General features: G+C 39.3%; 1 protein-coding gene across 3 annotated transcripts in view; it reads left to right on the top strand.

Moving 5' to 3' along the window:
- AGMO (alkylglycerol monooxygenase) overlaps nt 1-20,156 on the top strand; it is a 270,942-nt gene that overhangs the window by 121,231 nt on the left and 129,555 nt on the right. For all 3 annotated transcript variants that reach the window (XM_078851776.1, XM_073333806.2, XM_073333805.2), the window contains 6 exons: nt 5,721-5,787; nt 8,616-8,681; nt 8,774-8,853; nt 10,026-10,160; nt 10,648-10,764; nt 19,916-19,998. In XM_078851776.1, coding sequence (XP_078707902.1) covers nt 5,721-5,787; nt 8,616-8,681; nt 8,774-8,853; nt 10,026-10,160; nt 10,648-10,764; nt 19,916-19,998 — 548 coding nt within the window. The remainder of the gene's footprint in view (nt 1-5,720; nt 5,788-8,615; nt 8,682-8,773; nt 8,854-10,025; nt 10,161-10,647; nt 10,765-19,915; nt 19,999-20,156) is intronic.

The raw sequence follows: 20,156 nt of genomic DNA on the forward strand, positions 1-20,156 counted from the left end.
CATTTCTGAAGCCTGTGTGTTTATTATATAAACATACCCTAAGCCTGACTATCCATTAAAGCTAGGCTTTCACCTCCTTCTACAATACAGATTTATCAGAAATTCACCCCCTATGAAACTCTTTATGATCCCAACAGGCCTGATTCCTTCAACTTGTTTTATTTCCAAACTATAAATATTGTTTTTTCACTCCTCAGTGTGGAAATTTGGCTACCTCCATATTACATGCTTACTGGAGTAGAAAACTGCCTAATCAGATAGGAAAACAGTTGGCGGTGTATAAATCAGGGTTTGCCGAGGATTTCAAAGTGTGAAACTGGGCAGACGAGCGCATATCCTAGGAGTTCTGCCTTTCCCTAGCTTCCCTGTAGAGATTTCACATGGCAAATATGGTCACCAAGGCCATCTGTATAAATACATGGGTGTGTTGTCTTGAATTAACACAACAGTGTTAGTGGGGAATGCAATTATTTTTTTTATTTTAACGTTTCCTCACCAGATGGTCTTAAATGTAAATTCATCTACAAATAATAATAATAATCCTGATCATCTTGATTTTTGTGAGGAAATTGATAGTAATAAGTGCTTGAGTATCAGCTAGACCAGCAAATGAGCTAATCCTAGGTTCAAATTCATCCATGGTGTAATTTCACTGACAGCAGTGGCATTGAACCAAAGATGAATTTGACCTCTGCTGTCTGTAGGTCAGTAATGCTGGGGTAATTGAACCATCACTGAGTTATAAGCAGTCTCTCCTGGACTTATGGTGAAAAATTTCCTTTTCTCACAAATGGTTTTACTGTAACATTGCCTGTTTTACTCAGTCTACATTCTTTTCTACATTCATGTCGAAATAGAGCTGAAATAAAGATTCATGTTGTAGTGGTGACAGGAGGAGTTGTTACACAAGATGTAAAGTTTCCCTTGGATTTCATGTCACGATTTTTTCTCATTATTTAAACAAGAACTGCATTGAAGTGGTGCAGGTACCAGGCAATAAAGATTTCCCTTGGTGCTGACAAACCTTGAGACCGCAAATGGAGGTGCTTACATGCCACAAGAGAGGTTGCTGCATTTATGTTCTTTTCCTCCACTCTACGTTTTGCTGTCACAAAGGAAACATCTTTATATAAATATGTTCCTATATAAAAATTATATATTTCCAGTTATGTACCAAAGCTTTATTTCATTGCCAATACATTTTGATTTGTGATACATGGAAGGAGTTTCTGAGGATACAGCTTGGAACCTGTCAAATGTATTAAACTGGTGTTGGGGAATTACTTTAAAGTATATTCATTGTAATTCTATTACATTGTGTAGCAATGGCTAAGCAAGGAGAGGTTCTCTGTTTGTTAAAAAGAAATCAGATTCAGAATACATGTTTTGTGAAGAATTCTGAATGGAGCTTTTGTAAATGGCATATTTAGGATACCTGTCCATTTGGCTCATAAGCAGTTTATTTCTAAAGTCCATTTGCAAGAGGACTGTCAAATAAGACTTTTCTGTGGCTGTGGGTTTTTAAAAAACAAACAATTCAACAAGCAAAATGGACTTCTATTGGAATCCCGCAGTTCATGTATGGGTCGCGGATAGGGGAATTGAGGTGCACATGGTGTGCTACTTCAGGGAGGAAAAATTGGAGACAGGACTTGATTTAGAACAGTAGGTGTATAGAAGGCAAACACAGGCATAGGAAAACAGCCATTTTGTTCAAAATAGGGATGAGGTCACAGTTGGACAACATATTGGACTTTATTTAACATAGTAGTAATAGCTATTGTTTTGCTGCATTTCCAAAGTAGCTGCAAAAAGATGTTGCAGAGAACAGGCTTGTTTTATATATACATCCTTACGTATGAGCTGGCATGTTTTATATACACTCACTCACACTTGCATACACTCTCTCACACACGTATGTGCACATATACTGCCTCTCCCCCATATCCTACATCCTTAAGTTTCTTTTTAGTACCATCTAATATTTTGATACTTAGAAATTATGAATTTTCAAAGGCAGAGATCGAAGACCAGAAAAACAGCTTGTGCTGCATCCATCCTTTTTTCCTTACAAATGTTTTTTAAAAAAAGTTCTTTCATGGGAAAACATTTTCCTCTTAAATAATACAAAATTTTGCAGCAAATTCTGGTTGTTCCATTTATGACTGATAGAGCAGATTGAAAAATGAAAATCTATTTTCACAAAAAAAATCCAAATTTGAATTCAAAGTGTTTGAAAGAGACCATTTAAAAAAAGTAAATTTTTAAATAAAAAACTTAAATGTTATTGAAATCTTTTAGAGAGACAAAGTGGATGAGGTCATATCTTTTATTGGAACACCTTCTGTTGGTGAGAGAGACAAGCTTTAGAGTTTACACACAGCTCTTCTTCAGCTCTGTGTAAGCTTGAAAGCTTGTCTCTCTCACCAACAGAAGGTGCTCCAATAAAAGATATGACCTCACCCACCTCGTCTCTCTAATAGCCTTGGACCAACATGGCTACAACAATATTGAAATCTTTTGTTTACTGAAAATCCTATTTATGGTAAATGAAAAAAAATGATAACCATTATGGTAACACTTTAAATTAAAAAAAAATGTTTTGAACAGGAATGATGTTTTTTGTGGAAAAACAAGACTGTGGCCATTATTTGTGAAAAAAAATTATTTTAAAAGGCCATTTTTTGAAAATAAAAATCTTTTTATTTAAAGTTTCAGACAACTCTAGTGTTTGGGATAGAGCAACAGTTTTACCTTTACAGCAGGGTAGAGCCATAACACGAGAACAAGGGATTATTGCCACTGATATTACCAATAGCAATCAATATCTTACAAGGGGCATAACTGTACAGAATCAGGATGTGGCAATATGTCTGTGCTAGGAGCTGAAGGTTTTGCTAAAGAGACATTACACTACCCCTGCTGTACAAGTGAAGTAACTGCTACTGGTTCACATACTCCTCCTCTCCTGTTTTTCGCCTGCTAGCTCTTCATTTTTGAGGAGATCATTATAACTTGATGTGTTCATGTTTAAGGTTGTTGCGCGTTTATTCTTGTACAGTTAAATCCTTTTATCCTCACTGAAGTGAAACTCCCCTTGACCTCATTTGGTGAAGGGGAAGTCAGATCCTCAGACTGTGTAAATTATCAAAGCTCCGTAACTAAACAGTTTACTCCACCCAAGAATCTGCCCCTGGGAGTTTTGCCTGAGTAAGGATGGCAAGATTTGACTCTTAGAATCCAATTCAGCAAAAATGTGTGGCTTCTTTGCCATGCACGACTGCAGAAACCTTGAAAAATGAGTTTTCCAGATGTCTGTTTTTCCTCTGGAATAGAGTCCGAGAGTGTACACAAGGATAATATTTATAAAGTAATTGTAATTTTAATATTTAGTAAGAATTCACAAAAGAGGTAGAAATATCACTTAAAGCAAATGAAGTTTCTTAAATTAGTATAGTTTTACTTCTAGATATTAGGTGAAAATGTATTTTTGTTGTATCTTGGCAGAAACTTGGGTTTATGTTTTGCTGCTTTCAACATGTCAGGCATTTGTTAGGTCGGGGTCTGCAAATCTTCAAGAGCTTTTCAGGTTGAAAATAGAACACTTGTGATAGCAATCTTAGAGAATATTTTCATTAGTGTGTCACTACTGTTTCTCTGCAGTAGAGGTGAATGTGGTTGAGCATTAATCATTAACAATGCAAACTTGCAAATGTCATTGCTCAAGAAAGACTGTTCTACAGCTTGGGGTTATTGTCATGAGAGATTGCATTTTCCAAAGAAAATACTCTCATTAACATTAGTCATATGTATTTATTTAAAATGTTACTCATATTCCTGAGATTCCCTGGGAGGCAGAAGACATGGAGTGTTACTTCAGCACACTTAGATACAGTACAACCTTTCAGAGGATAAATTTTATTAGCAATTTTTGTGTACCAATTTAATCAATCAGATCAATCAAAGGTATCCACTTTGTCAATGACTTGTTACAACCTACTTGTAGACTGAGAGTTGAAACTGCTAACCCATTGCATTGTGCTCCCCAGTACGGTACTCTAAGTTTGGCTTAAAACTATATATATTTAAATATTTAGTTAAAATCATATTGAAACTAAGTGGGTCATAGTTAGGTGTGGTCTAGTAGATAAATCACTTATCTTTCAGGTGTTGGACTGAAGCTCAAGCCAATTCTTTGACTCAGATTATATTAATTTAGTGGTCAGTTCTCACATAGTTTGAAACAGTGGGATTTGCTGCTTGAGAGAGGATGAAAACAGAGCTAGCCTGAATGATGAATTGTTTCTCACCCTTAGGTGGTCTTTTCAGGCTTGAAATTATTTGGAGACAGCATTTGGAAATTCACATGTGCCTGCTTATGTTGTCCTTGGCTTGTGAATATAAATATAAAATACACTTTAGTATTCCAGCCTTCATGTGCAGAATTTTCCCCTCACACCTGTGGGAGGGGGGAGGCTGTGACAGATAAAAACCAGTAAAGTTAGAGCGTTCTGCACCTGAACCAATCTGCCAATTTCCATACTGCTTTAATTTGGCTGTACACCACACCCAATCTCTTCACTGGCCACCAGCAGTTTTTGTTGGTGTTTATTTTTACACCGTATATTCAGCCAGGGAGAGACCAATAAATATAAAATGATTCTTTTCTTCCCATGTGGACTTCCTCCTGATGGAGGATGAAATCTGTCTGCAAAAGCTTCAGTTGATGCATTTTGAGCAGAATTTTATCTTCACTTACACAGGTACAGACTCTATAAGCAGAATAGGGGTGCCTTCAAGTTTAAGGGGCTGATCCTGTAACCTTACATGCAAACCTTACCCAGCTAGACCCATTGAAATGAGGGTATCTACTCTCATGGGCAATGACTGCCTGCCTCCCTATCTTATCTGAAATCTATCAACTCCATCATTATGAAGATATTACAGAGCACCGATCATTGTAGTGTTTAAGCCTGAAATACAGTAATTAGATTCACACAGAAAACATCCGTAGAGGACAACAGGACAGATTCTTCTCTTCACATTTCCTAGGTTCTAGGAAACTTTACTTGGTGGATTTGTTGTTTTTTTTTTTCTTTGCTAATGGCAAGTAATCACAATGTCAAATGATCGGTCCTGGAAAACAGGTATTATTTTGAAGACTTTGCTGCTTTATTATTTTGTTGCTTTGAAGACTGATACATTCTCCTCCGAAGATGAGTAGGTTTACTTTTGGGAGTAAGTGTTTCTGGAACAGACTCTAATGGAGGTGATTTTGCAGCCTAGACTATAATTACATTTAGTCTCTGCGGGGCTCAGGTGACAAAAGCTACATGAACAGGTAGCAAGTGTATGACTAGAGCCCTATGGAATCATGAGCAATGTAATAAAATTTAGATATGCCAGCAATTTATTTTATATATTAAACGATTAAGCATAGAAAACAATCCCAATTGTAGTTTGCGTTATGGTGATTTTACTATACACAAGTGTCATAAAAAATCCTATTATGTAGTAGTTGACAATAGAATATAACAGTTTTAGAAAGTTATGTTAACATATACAGTGTTCCTTTGTGTAAAAACCTTTCCAGACGCAGTTCTCTTGTAAGCGAAATTGAGCTTCCTTAGGTGTTTCCCCTCCTCCAACTTTTCCTCCTCTTTTTGCTTGATTTTGATTGAGTCCATGCCAATTTATTTACAAGATAATTTTGTTTAAAGGTAGTTAACAACCTTGGACCTCTGGAGCTGATTCTTAATACTCCCAGTCACCACAGAGTTCACCATGGTAAGTAATGCCATGTTATCTGATTTTCCATTGTTTGTTTTCTTACTGTCATTATTTATATTCTATTTAAAAGGTACAGAAAGGAGGAAATGTGACTGGTGTTTTAAAAAAAAAACATTAGAGAAGGAACAGTAATGATCACTCTAAGTTTTCTTAAGGATTTTTGTTATAACCTTTTGTTATCAGTGAGTTATAACTTCAAAACATTTACATCTCAGACTGAAATTTTTCAGATTTGATCCCTGTCCAAATGTGAATTACTGTGGACAGTTTGTGCAAAACAATTCAGCGTTTGTAAATATAAGAAGTGTGATGGGAATAGCAAATCCTTCTGTCTCCATTGTTAAAAATAAATAAATATGGTAACCCATTTTCAACTGTTCTTGCACCTTAAAGTCAAACACTCAATATCAGTATAGAATTGGCCTTGTTTTAGAAGAACTGCATTTGGCTGTTCCAGTTTTCATTTCACTGCATTATTGAAAAGCCCATTTTGCGCATATGCAATACAACTGATATTACTCTTTTCATAATTTTCATCAATATTCAGAGTAAGAGTAGGCTGTAGTATACATATGAGATTGGTTCATGTAATGGCATAGTGAAGAGTTTAGGGAAATTTCTTGACTTTAGCAAAGCTTTTGACACGGTCTCCCACAGTATTTTTGCCAGCAAGTTAAAGAAGTGTGGGCTGGATGAATGGACTATAAGGTGGATAGAAAGCTGGCTAGATCGTCGGGCTCAACGGGTAGTGATCAATGGCTCCATGTCTAATCGGCAGCTGGTATCAGGCGGACTGCCCCAAGGGTCGGTCCTGGAGATGGTTTTGTTCAATATCTTCATTAATGATCTGGAGGATGGTATGGACTGCACCCTCAGCAAGTTTGCAGATGACACTAAACTGGGAGGAGAGATAGATACGCTGGAGGGTAGGGAAAGGAGACAGAGGGACCTAGACAAATTAGAGGATTGGGCCAAAAGAAATGTGATGAGGTTCAACAAGGACAAGTGCAGAGTCCTGCACTTAGGATGGAAGAATCCCATGCACCGCTACAGACTAGGGACTGAGTCCTGCACTTAGGATGGAAGAATCCCACGCACCGCTACAGACTAGGCTAGGCAGCAGTTCTGCAGAAAAGGACCTAGGGGTTACAGTGGACGAGAAGCTGGATATGAGTCAACAGTGTGCCCTTGTTGCCAAGAAGGCCAATGGCATTTTGGGCTGTACAAGTAGGGGCATTGCCAGCAGATCAAGGGACGTGATCGTTCCCCTCTATTCGACTTTGGTGAGGCCTCATCTGGAGTACTGTGTCCAATTTTGGGCCCCACACTACAAGAAGGATGTGAAAAAATTGGAAAGCATCCAGCGGAGGGCAACAAAAATTATTAGGGGACTGGAACACATGACTTATGAGGAGAGGCTGAGGGAACTGGGATTGTTTAGTCTGTGGAAAAGAAGAATGAGGGGGGATTTGATAGCTGCTTTCAACTACCTGAAAGGGGGTTCCAAGGAGGATGGATCTAGACTGTTCTCAGTGGTAGCAGATGACAGAACAAGGAGTAATGGTCTCAAGTTGCAGTGGGGGAGGTTTAGGTTGGATATTAGGAAAAACTTTTTCACTAGGAGGGTGGTGAAACACTGGAATGCGTTACCTCGGGAGGTGGTGGAATCTCCTTCTTTTGAGGTTTTTAAGGTCAGGCATGACAAAGCCCTGGCTGGGATGATTTAGTTGGGGATTGGCCCTGCTTTGAGCAGGGGATTGGACTAGATGACCTTCTGAGGTCCCTTCCAACCCTGATATTCTATGATTCTATGAAATATGCACTGAATAAAGCGGGGCTCCAGAGGTGCCCCTGCCTCATCCACTGGGTAACTTCCAAAGGTCATTCACTGAGTATCTTGAAAAGAGCAGAGATAATAAGTAGAGCAATAACAGGGAGATGGTGAAACTTAATTTACTAATCTGAACCACGCTCAAATATAACTAAATATACAGGGGATGTTGTAACTATTTATTATTGCTATGTGTTAAGTGTTTATGGCACTGTATAGACATTTAAAAGGGTGGGGTTCTGTAAGTGTCCAATCCTGCAAATTTGCATGAGCATTGGCAGTCCCAGTGTGACAGATTCTATTCTCATTTTCACTGCTATAAATCCAGAATGAGCCTATCCGCCCTGAGTCTAGTCAGGTACACACGAGGCTTAACTCCATTGACTTCACTGGAGTAATCCAGTTGGGATAACTGAGGGCAGAATTTAGCTCATTGGCTTTAATGGGACTACTTGCACATGAGGAAAACTTAAAGATGTGGAGCCCTGTACGAGATAGAGAGGTTGATCCTGCTCACAATTAAGTCATTAACAGAACTCCTCATGATTTAAGTGGGGTGTGAGATCAGGCCTATAATATAGGAGGTGTATAGAGGCACCAGGAAGTCATTCATGAGATCATTGTACATATCTTGTGTATATTTGGCATATATCTTGTTAGCTACAATTTGGATAATTTTTGGTGATTTTTCTGTTTGTTTGTTTTTTTAACTTTTGTCTCTACATACATGTTGGGGTAAATCCACCCCAGGCATAATTCCATTGACTTCATGTAAGCTGCAACAATGATGAATATGTTTTTACCCTGAGCTATATTTTAATAGTCAGATGTGAGGCATAAGAAAAGTTATAGCTGGTTAACAGTGGAAGGTTAGCCACCTCCTATAGTTAGTAGGTAAGAAAAGCAGACTTACAATAAAAACTCCTACTTCAGCTGAAGTTTGTAGAATTCACAGATTTTTCATAAGTGCACTCAATTTTTTTTATTGTTATAGGCAGAAATCCTTACTGCATTGACAAAAATTATGGTGGTACCCTCATTATTTGGGATAGAATTTTTGGTAAGTGGAATAAATTGCTGTTGCTAATGTTAATTAATGTTGCAAACAGGAAGTTTTATGCTCTTAAGCTTGATTATTTTTCCTCCTTCCAGGAACATTTGTGGCGGAAAATGATAAAGTTATATATGGCCTAACACACCCAATAAATACATTTGAACCTTTCAAGGTCCAGGTAATGCATTTTTTCTTACTGAACTTATATATTTTAACATGAACTTCTATTCAAAAGAAATTTACATTTTTGAGAGACTGGAGGCAAACTATACTGTACTATAGATTGTTTTGTAATTATTTGAAGTGTTGTACTGTAATCTGGCAAATGTCAGTGGTTTAAACCATTTCATATAAACTACATATAAAATATTTCTGAAAATTTCAATTATTATCTTATCATTTCTTGCTGTAGTATATTTCAGTGTTCTCATAAGGATGAAGGGTTCAGCTGTACACACTGGTGGTGAAAATGCAATGGGTGAAAATTATTCATGTTGTGATGCCACTGAAGTCAGTGGATTTACAAAAGGGATGAATTATGTTCATGTAATGATTAGTCTTTTGCCCTGCTCAGCTAGGATAACATTCTTTATGAGCAGATGGTAATGATACAAACTGTATTTTATTTGTTACGTATATCTGCTTCAAATATTGCTCTTTTAAAAGCAATCCCCCAGTCTAATATCTTATGTAATTTGTTTTTAACATATCTATTCATTACCTTTGATATTCAGGGTATCCCAGAATGATTTATTAGACCACGAATTAATGTTACTGTTGGCAGTAAATGCAGCAGCAAACGTGCTCAATAAAAGCTGAGATACAGTTTGAATATTAGAATCTGTTTAATTGAGGAGGATGTTTGGCTAAGGGATGACAATTATCCTTGCCTCTTTTCACAAAACCCAAAAGGTTGTTTACCTTCCACTTGTTTCAAATCTCATTTAAAAGATAACGGGGATGCACAGTATGAGAATCAGAACAGAATTTGGTCCAGTGTCTCTAAAGCAGCAGTTCCCCTTATAACTGTACGGCAGTCTGATCCCTGAGCCTGGGTCCTGCTGTGGTACTTAAATCCACATCCTGCCCAGAAAAGAGTCTTCTACCAATAAATTATTCTGATCCCGGATGTGAAGCATGGGGGTTTATGAGTGACATTTACACCTAGAAACCGTTACACCTCGATGATTCTCTTCAGAACTGTTAATGAAACATTTCTGCATTTTCACTGGGATTTTGAACTCTCAGAGCCTCTGACTATCAGTCCCTCGGTAAAGCAGGGTAAAGTATATGTTTTGCTAAATTGCTGTTTTTACTAATAAATATGGACAATTACTTATGTCTTCGCAGTTATGTCACTTGGCTTATATATGGAGCACATTTTGGGCCACACCTGGATTCAGTAATAAGCTCTCTGTAATATTCAAAGGCCCAGGTTGGGGACCAGGAAAACCTAGACTCGGCCTTCCTGAGGAAATCCCAGCGGTAAATTGAATATGTAGAAGGCTTTCAGTTGCATATAATTTACTTGCCCTATTAGTGCTATTGGATCAAGGTTAAAAACTCTACTTGTACTATCTTAAATTAGCAGTATTAAAGAAGAGGGAAATGAAACAGAGACTTAAGGAAATGGACGTTTTAGCAGTGTTTTCCATTTATATTTGAATAAAAAAGTAGACATATATAGACTTTTATACTTCAAAGGTGTTTTCATCATTCATTTGAGATAAATTTTCAAATGTTTTGCATAAAGTAGCACTTAAAAAAACCTTTATTTTACTCTATTTCTCACAATAGATTATGTATATATTTTGATAACAGCACTCTTCTACCTTTCTCTCCCATATTCCTAAGTGACTAGTCACGTGCTGTTAAATATGACCCTTAATCACTTGGTATTTGCAATTAACATAGGTACTAAAGGATAACATGAAATACTAATGAAGACTGTTATCTGTTTTGATACATGTAGATCACTGGAAAAGAGATTCCATTCAATCCCAAATTGCCAGTATATCTTTCTGTCTATGCAGTAGTACATTTTACCTTGATGCTGGGCTTTTATGTGGACCTGTTTGAGACCCAGGCCGTAAGTAATTCACACTTTCAGTGAAATACAGTGTTTGATGTTAGCAAAAATCTGTCTGGTGTGAGATGCTTTTAATGTTAAAACTGAAGTAATAAAACTGACTCTGTAAGGGCCTGATTCTATTCTCACTTATGTTGCTACAGTCAGGGGTAACTCCACTGAAGTTAATAGAATTATACCAGTTTAAAACCAGTGCAATAGATATTGGAATCATGCCTCAGAAATGTGTCTGTAATGATGAAACTAAAATATACTCTATTATATGAAAGATATTTTTCCCCTTCACAAACAAATTTGGGATTAAGGTTTTCCCCCAATATCAAGAATCCTCTTTTTCCGCCTTTAATTCAGATATTTATCAGCCTGCTCTGCAGATTTTAACATTGTTACATAGCTATATAAATGCATAAAGTTTAGGATAATTCAAGTAAAAAGGTAGAATGAAGCCCACTTATTGGAATTACAGATAATAGAATTAATATCAACGTTTTCAAAATGAATTTGGGTACTTGAGTTTCTGGTTTCCAACGGTAGAAATTTAGAGGCGTGATTTTTTAGAGAATAAGTGCTGGGAACTTTCTAAAAATCAGTCCTCTTTGAAATGTCTGAAGTTGGGCACCCAAAAATGTAGGCTTCCAAAATCAGTAGTCACTTTCAAAAAATCTTGGCCACAATATTTGTGTCTGTTCTCTGGTTCAAATGCTCCTTCTCCAGTACATGACATATAGGGCAGGAAGATGGTCTGAAACTGCAACAAGAAGTTGGGGCCTGCATGGTGGCAAGGTATATGATATGATCCCATGGCACCATATAGCCTTCCAAAGCCATTCTGTACCAAATAGGTAAAGTCTGAATAGCACACAAAATAGAGATTGTGCCATTCTGGTGGGAGAAGAGTTAAAGAACAACTATTTCCCTGCATAATTTAAGTGAAAAAAATTAACTCTGCCTTAAGTAATATCAACTTATTCTGCATACCCTGTGACTTCGCGAGAAGGTCACGTGTGTCACAGTGGTTTGGTGACACCTTTGGTGATCCAAAGGTAATATGGTTCATGGCTGTGGTGCCTTTTCTGAGGGGATGGGCTAGAGGTACAGTGCATATGAGAGAGAGATCCGTTTCTAGTGTCATGTATTGTGCATCTCCAGGCTGTGAATGACTTTCAGGCCATGCCCCCTGCCACCAGTAAATCTGATTGACCTAGGTGTGCATGCAGTGGGTCTTTGCAGCAGCAAGATCTACAGTGTATTGCGCATGAATTTCTCCCTGGTTTTGTTTTTTTCCCCCCTCAGGAGGGGGAATATGTGGCCCTCAACTATTTCTTGTACTATCATTTACAGCTGCAGCTGTTTAAGAACTGCTGTCAAAGGATTAAAGGAAGTTCAGATAGAACCACGAACCCTTTAACATTATTCTTTCAAATTCTTCACAGTTCCACAAATGAACCATCCTGAAGGTTCATCGTTGTAAATTTAAAGTTGCAAAATTAGCAGAAAATGACCTGCATAAAACATAAGGTAATGGGGTAATAGTGATAGGAGAGAAAAGAGAAAACAGGAAGAGAAGTGCCCACACTTCAGGAAATAAATGCCAAAGAAGGTGAAGAAAGCAGTGCCTGACAGAAGACCAAGTTCCTGGATCTTTTTAAAAATACAGAGGGGAAACTGTTGCAAGAAGAGAGCACATATATGAATAACATAACTTGGCAAATTCTTCATTTAGTATCAGTTTTCCTATACATTGAGTTATGAAATGGTTATAGACACAACTGGAACTTTCTGCTTGGCTACGAATTATGTCATAACCATGGCATAGCTCCATGAATGGAAAGAGCTAACTGTTTTCCTAATTTTGGGGGAATAAGTTCCATTTCATAATAGCAATAAGACACTCGAGCAGCACACAGTTATTACATTCCTCTTGTGATTAGAGTCACTCAGTCTTTGGTTTCATGTCCTTTAAAAGTGTTAAGTTTTTCCATACACAGAGAGCGGCCATATACCTTCAGTAGGAATGACCTTTAATTTAACTTAAGAAAACAGCAAAACAAGAAAGAAGAAATTATAAATTTTCTGCCAGAGAGAGCACATTGTCTTTCTTTCCTCCCTAGCACTCTGCACAACATTCTGAGAATAAAAGTTACTGCTGAGCTCTGCACACCAAGGTCTGAGCGAAAGTTCACTGAAGTTAATGGGTTTTGGATCAGTCCCAGAGAAAATGCTAGAAATGTAAAACTGCAGTACGTTAAAAACAAAAGTCATCACAGTTTCATAACTATATCTACTACAAAAATCATTCAAAGTCTATCTTAATCAACACTTCTTGGAGTGTTTTATTGCCGATTGATACTATAGCACATGTTAATATGCATACTTTTGTTAGATTGTTAGTACATGAGCAGTTTTGATGAGACCAACAGAAAAGATAAGGTAAGAACATGTCTCTCAAAGGCTGAGAACACGATTGTAATCTAATCCAACAGGACATCATTGCGTTGTGTACGTCATCCTGTATTTTTAAGCACTCACAGAAGTTTTAAGGGTTTTCAGGTAAAAGCCTCTAAATAGAGAAACTTAACAAAGCTACCTCCTTAACACTGAAACTGAATTCTGCATAGTGCTGCTAGATGAGAGCAGATGACTACAGGCCAGTCAGCCTCACCTCAGTCTCTGGAAAAATCATGGAGCAGGTCCTCAAAGAATCAATCCTGAAGCACTTGCATGAGAGGAAAGTGATCACGAACAGCCAGCATGGATTCACCAAGGGAAGGTCATGCCTGACTAATCTAATCGCCTTTTATGATGAGATTACTGGTTCTGTGGATGAAGGGAAAGCAGTGGATGTATTGTTTCTAGACTTTAGCAAAGCTTTTGACACGGTCTCCCACAGTATTCTTGTCAGCAAGTTAAGGAAGTATGGGCTGGATGAATGCACTATAAGGTGGGTAGAAAGCTGGCTAGATTGTCGGGCTCAACGGGTAGTGATCAATGGCTCCATGTCTAGTTGCCAGCCGGTATCAAGTGGAGTGCCCCAAGGGTCGGTCCTGGGGCCGGTTTTGTTCAATATCTTCATAAATGATCTGGAGGATGGTGTGGATTGCACTCTCAGCAAATTTGCAGATGATACTAAACTGGGAGGAGTGGTAGATACGCTGGAGGGGAGGGATAGGATACAGAAGGACCTAGACAAATTGGAGGATTGGGCCAAAAGAAATCTGATGAGGTTCAATAAGGATAAGTGCAGGGTCTTGCACTTAGGACGGAAGAACCCAATGCACAGCTACAGACTAGGGACCGAATGGCTAGGCAGCAGTTCTGCGGAAAAGGACCTAGGGGTGACAGTGGACGAGAAGCTGGATATGAGTCAGCAGTGTGCCCTTGTTGCCAAGAAGGCCAATGGCATTTTGGGATGTATAAGTAGGGGCGTAGCGAGCAGATCGAGGGACGTGATCGTTCCCCTCTATTCGACATTGGTGAGGCCTCATCTGGAGTACTGTGTCCAGTTTTGGGCCCCACACTTCAAGAAGGATGTGGATAAATTGGAGAGAGTCCAGCGAAGGGCAACAAAAATGATTAGGGGACTGGAACACATGACTTATGAGGAGAGGCTGAGGGAGCTGGGATTGTTTAGCCTGCAGAAGAGAAGAATGAGGGGGGATTTGATAGCTGCTTTCAACTACCTGAAAGGGGGTTCCAAAGAGGATGGCTCTAGACTGTTCTCAATGGTAGCAGACGACAGAACGAGGAGAAATGGTCTCAAGTTGCAGTGGGGGAGGTTTAGATTGGATATTAGGAAAAACTTTTTCACTAAGAGGGTGGTGAAACACTGGAATGCGTTACCTAGGGAGGTGGTAGAATCTCCTTCCTTAGAGGTTTTTAAGGTCAGGCTTGACAAAGCCCTGGCTGGGATGATTTAACTGGGAATTGATCCTGCTTCGAGCAGGGGGTTGGACTAGATGACCTTCTGGGGTCCCTTCCAACCCTGATATTCTATGATTCTATGAGGAAACATAAAATGAGGTACAGATAGTCAACATTTGGTAAATTCTAAAAGGTGCCAGCATCTTTCATAGAGGCTCAAGCTCTGCAACATGCCAGGATGAGAAATACTTTTGTGAGACACTTCACAAAAATAAAATAATCTAAAACCTTTGAAATGTAAAAGTAAATTTGGAAACTGACTCTTATCTAAATACACATTCATTCTGAATGGTGTATTTACTTGGTTTGAGTAAATTATTTCTTCTTTACTAAAAAATATTCTGTGGTAGTCTGTTGACTAGGAAGCAGTGTAAATTTCTTCCCCAAATTCCAAAACTCTTTTTTCTTAAACTTTGTGACATTTTGAAAGCTTGCAATGAAATCAAAATCCAACAGAAATATTTTTTTCTGTTTGATTGCAGCCAATAACGACATTGCAAAAGTTGTGGCTGACTTGTAATTGAGGACCCTGCTGTGGTCCCACAGGCTTCCCTGTTTATACAAATACTGTAGTATATAAATACTCATTTATTTTATTTAGCCATGCATACATATATTTTTTGGAGTGGAAAGAGGATGCTTGCAGTAATGCTAAGATATAAAAGGCACAGTCCTTTCTCACTGCAACTTGCAATGCACACATTTAATATATAATGCTTGGTTTAGTGAAATAATCTCCTGACTTTTTTGTTGATCTTGGTAGATTAATGCTTAGGAAACTGATGCTCAGCTGCCAGGGTCCACTTCATGGGGAGATACCATGAAACTAGTCTGAAATGTAAATTGAGGAACCATGCTAGGGAGTAACTACAGATAGAACTGTAAAAAGAAAGTTATAGTCATTAAATAATAAACACATTTACACTATGGGCTGATGTTCTCAACGTTTCTTGTTACCACAATATGTTAGAATAAATCTGTTATTATATTACAATATATTTGAATGCAGATTACTTTGGTTTATTGAAGTTTAAAAGACAGCCCACAGTATCGCTACAAATGTGGGAATGCATTTTTGCTATGCAAAATGGCTTGAATGTGGCACTTTCCCCCCATCTACTGTGACATACTGCACATAACGCATCTGTACCTGCCAACAAAGTCACATGGTTCACCCTTCACCATTTCAGAAAGTAGAGCACTTTGAGAGTGAGAGACAAGTGATGCAGTATATATTCTTCCTTTCAGCGTGTCTACATAGCATAAGAGCGGCAGAATAGGCTTGACTTGCAAATAATGGTGATCTACAGGCACTCCTTCTGTCAAAGGTAGGACCTGCATCAGGTCTGACAAAGGATACAGATGCCATTACAAATTATACTTCCCAATTGACAGAGTTGCTGAGAAGAAAGAAAAAATGGTCCAAGAAGCAGAAACTGTGAAGTAGACAGGTTGTACCTTTTTTCCCCCTGCTTTCTTATTGTATATGAGCAAGGGCTTTATATATGTGAACTGCATATCATTGTAATCCAGCTGCTAAAAGTTTAGGTACCTTTGAGTCTATTGTTCATGATATATAAAGACTGCCTCTGTTCTATTTCTTGCTTTTATGTTTTTATGTTAGAAATATATTTATACTCACTTCTCTTTGCCGGAACCTCACAGTCACACAGGTTTAAAGCTAAACAGCATTTAATTCTCCCTTTGCAAACTGAGATTAGGGAGAACAGAAGGACAATTCTTGGACGACTGAGTCCCAATCCTGAGAAGATTTACACACACACTGTAGGAAACTATTCGCATGAGTGAGGTTATGCATGTATATAAATCTTCACAGGATGCCATCTGAATTTCAGTATTTTCTCCTTTCCCCAGTGGTGGGGAGTAAAATCTGCAGAGACAAGTGGGGACTAGAGCTAGTCATAATTTTCAAGCGAAAAGTGGTTTCATGGAAACTGTTAACATCTTTAAAATTTTCCTTTTTTTCCAAAATATTTTCTCTTTGTCTATTGAAAACTATGTTTTGGTAAACAAACAATGTTGATAATAATTTTGACAAAGAAGTCATGAAAAATTTTGAAAAAATGAAAAAAATGCCTCCATTTTGTGCCCTGTGAATTGCAATTAAAAAAACAAAACAACCGGCTCTCATGTGGACACCCTCGTATGGTATTCCTGACATTTCAAATCCATAAACAGGGTGAAACTTATTTTTTGTCTCTTTTGGGGAAGCAAAAGTTTGAGACCATCTTTATACATCAGAAAGGAGAAGTAAACACATAAGTATATTGACTCTTGATTCCCAGTGTGCTAACAATGCTATTCTTCTTTGAGTGCTTGCTTATGTCCATTCCTTGCTTGGTGTGTGTGCTCTTCATGCACAGTTCTCAGAGATTTTTCCTTTGGTGATATGTGTTAGGCCGGCTCTAGCGCCCTCTGGAGTCACACACATATGTGCTGGTAAAAAGGGAAACGCCAGCCCCACGCCCTCTGTTCCTTCTTACCGCCTGTGACAGTTGCTGGAACGCCTCTCGCTGTGGCAAGTCTTCTTTCCCAGTGGTTTGGACTTTCTCTGTTCATATTTGTATAGTTATTGTAGTTAGTCTATATAGTTCTTTGTTAGAGTTACTATATATTGTAGTGTTAGTTGCTGTCCCTGTTGTCAAGGGACTTTTTTCCTTGGGCTGGGCATGCCCCTTTCCCCGGACTTCAACCATGTGCCTTGTGCAACAAGACGATGCCAGTTAGTGACCCGCACACTAGCTGTCTAAAGTGTCTGGAGGAGCCTCGCATTAAAGAGAAGTGCCAGATCTGCAGGGATTTCAAACCCTGCATGAGAAAGGATAGAGATATTCGGCTGAAGGCCATTCTTTTTTTATGGAGGTGGCCTAATTCCGAGCAATGTTGGACCTGATTTCCAAGGTCATGATCCACCCAATAATGACTGCTTGCGTCTATGCCAAACTATTGGGTCATGTGGCAGTATGTGCCTACATGGTGCAGTATGCAAGGCTACACCTCAGACTCCTACAGATGTGGCTGGCGTCAGTCTATTCCCTAAGCAGACATCACCTGTACTCAATACTTATGATCCTGCCTCCAGTCCTTGCTTCGCTGACCTGGTGGAGAGACCCAGAATCCGTAATGGAGGGCGTATTGTTTGCTGCCCCTCAACCATAAAAAACTCTAGTCTTGGATGTGTCAGACCTGGGGTGGGGAGCCCATGTTGGCAATCTCAGGCCCTGTGGTCCAGCAAGAACTCTCCCTGTATATTAACATCAGGGAACTGAGGGTAGCACGCTTGGCTTGCTAGATGTTCCTTCCCCAGATCTCAGGCAAAGTGATGCAGGTCTTGATGGACAACACTGCATCAATGTTTTACATCAACAAGCAGGAAGGGGCTCAATCTTCAGCCCTGTGCCAGGAGGCCCTCCGACTCTGGGACTTTTGTGTGAAACATGCCATTCACCTCGAGATGTCACATTTCCTGGAAGCCTGAAATGCACTGGTGGATTGCCTAAGCAAATCCTTTTCGTATCACCATGAGTGGTCCCTTCACCCGGAGGTCATCAGTGTCATCTTCCAGAAGTGGGGGCCTTCTCAGGTGGACCTGTTCACCACCACACAGAACAGAAAATGCTACCAGTTCTGTTCATTGCTCAGGCAAAGCATGGGTTCCCTCTCCAATGTCTTTCTGGTCTTATGGACAGACAACCTGCTATACATCTTCCCACTGATCCCCTTGGTTCACAAAATCAAATGGAACAAGGCGAGGGTTATCCTGATAGCACCAGCGTGGCTACACCAGCATTGGTTTGGTGTGTTTCTGGACTTCTGAGTGGCCACTTCACTTGCGCTCCCACTCCAACCGGACTTGAATTAATAAGACCATGGCTGGTTGCTTCGCCCGAACCTTGCCTCCCTGCACTTGATTGCATGGTTGCCTCATGGCTGACCCCTGAGGAGCAGGCCTGCTCTGATCAAGTTCAACAGGTCTTGATAGATAGTAGTAAACCTTCTACTAGGGCTACCTACCTGGCCAAGTGGAAATGTTTCACTTGTTGGGCCGTTGAATGGAATCTGTCTCCATCCCAATCTTCTTTGCAGTCTATCTTCGACTATCTGTCTATCTTCCAGGACAAGGTCCAGCTGTGCCCCCATCTGGCCTTCCCACCAAAGGTGGTGTCACAATTCCATAACAACCGGGACATTTTTCTGCCTGTCTTCTTTCCAAAACCTCACAAGACTGCTGAAGAACATTAGCATCATATGTTGGATGTTAGGCAGGCCCATGCCTTTTAGACTGAGAGAATTAAGCCCTTCTGCAGCTCCACGCAACTCTTTGTAGCAGTGGCGGAAAGGATGAGAGGGCTACCTGTGTCATCCGAAAACATCTCGTCCGGGATAACCGCCTGTATCCAAGCTTGCTACAAGCAGGTGAAGGTTCTGCCTCTGGCCATCGTGACCACTCATTCCTCAAGAGTCCAGGCTTCGTTGCCAGCGTTCCTCATGCAGGTACCAATCCAGGACATCCACAGAGCTGCAAACTGGTTGTTGGTTCAGACCTTCACTTTTCACTATGCCATCGTCCAACAGGCCTGTGATGATGCCAGCTTTCGGAAAACAGCGTTGCAGTCAGTGTGTGCATGAGCTCCGAGCCCACCTCCAGGGCTACTGTTTGTGAGTCACCTAGCATGGAATGGACATGAGCAAGCACTTGAAGAAGAAAAAACGGTTACTAACCTTCTTCATTTTTTTTAAGCAATATTTTTTTCAACTGCCTGTACCTTTTGAGGAACCATTCCAAAGCTGCAATGACATTATGAACAGGAAAAAGAGCAGGCTGGGCTTTCATATTTATTTAGAAAAAATAGCTATTTGCTTTTGGGTTCCAGTGTGAAGGCTTCAAATAATTTCAGGGGGAAAACAGTAATGAAAATTTAAAAAAAATATTTTGAAGACTAATCCTATGAGAAGAATTATTTTGGGAAAAATCTGATTCTTGCAGCTTCCAAGAAGAAAAAATAAGAACATTTAGGGAGTGGGCTGGAGAATCTGGCATGTTTTTTTTTTTTTATATAAAGTTCAAAGTAGCCAACTACTTTAAAAGGAGACACTAACGTATAATTGAGAGTGAAAGGTCAGGCTGCTCCAGTGTCATGTTTTGAACCCAATATCCCTTCAGAGAGTTACCCTAAATGAGTAATTTGTCTCTTTGTTGTTTTTACAGACATTATCACAGGTAACTCTTCTCCTGAGGATTGGCTACATTATCCTGACATTGACCTCCATTGGATTCCTTATGGAGCAAAGGCAAGACATGAAACGTTTTCTTTCTTTTCTTGTTTCCTGGTTGTGAGGAAAAAAAAAGGTCTATTGGCTACCACAATCACTTATAAAGTATGGCAGCCGTTCAGATATCAAAAGTCTATAATGTTAATCAAATGCGTGCACTTCCTACTTGCACATTG

This window comes from Lepidochelys kempii, chromosome 2 (assembly GCF_965140285.1).
Source record: "Lepidochelys kempii isolate rLepKem1 chromosome 2, rLepKem1.hap1, whole genome shotgun sequence".
Classification (NCBI taxonomy): Eukaryota; Metazoa; Chordata; order Testudines; family Cheloniidae; genus Lepidochelys; species Lepidochelys kempii.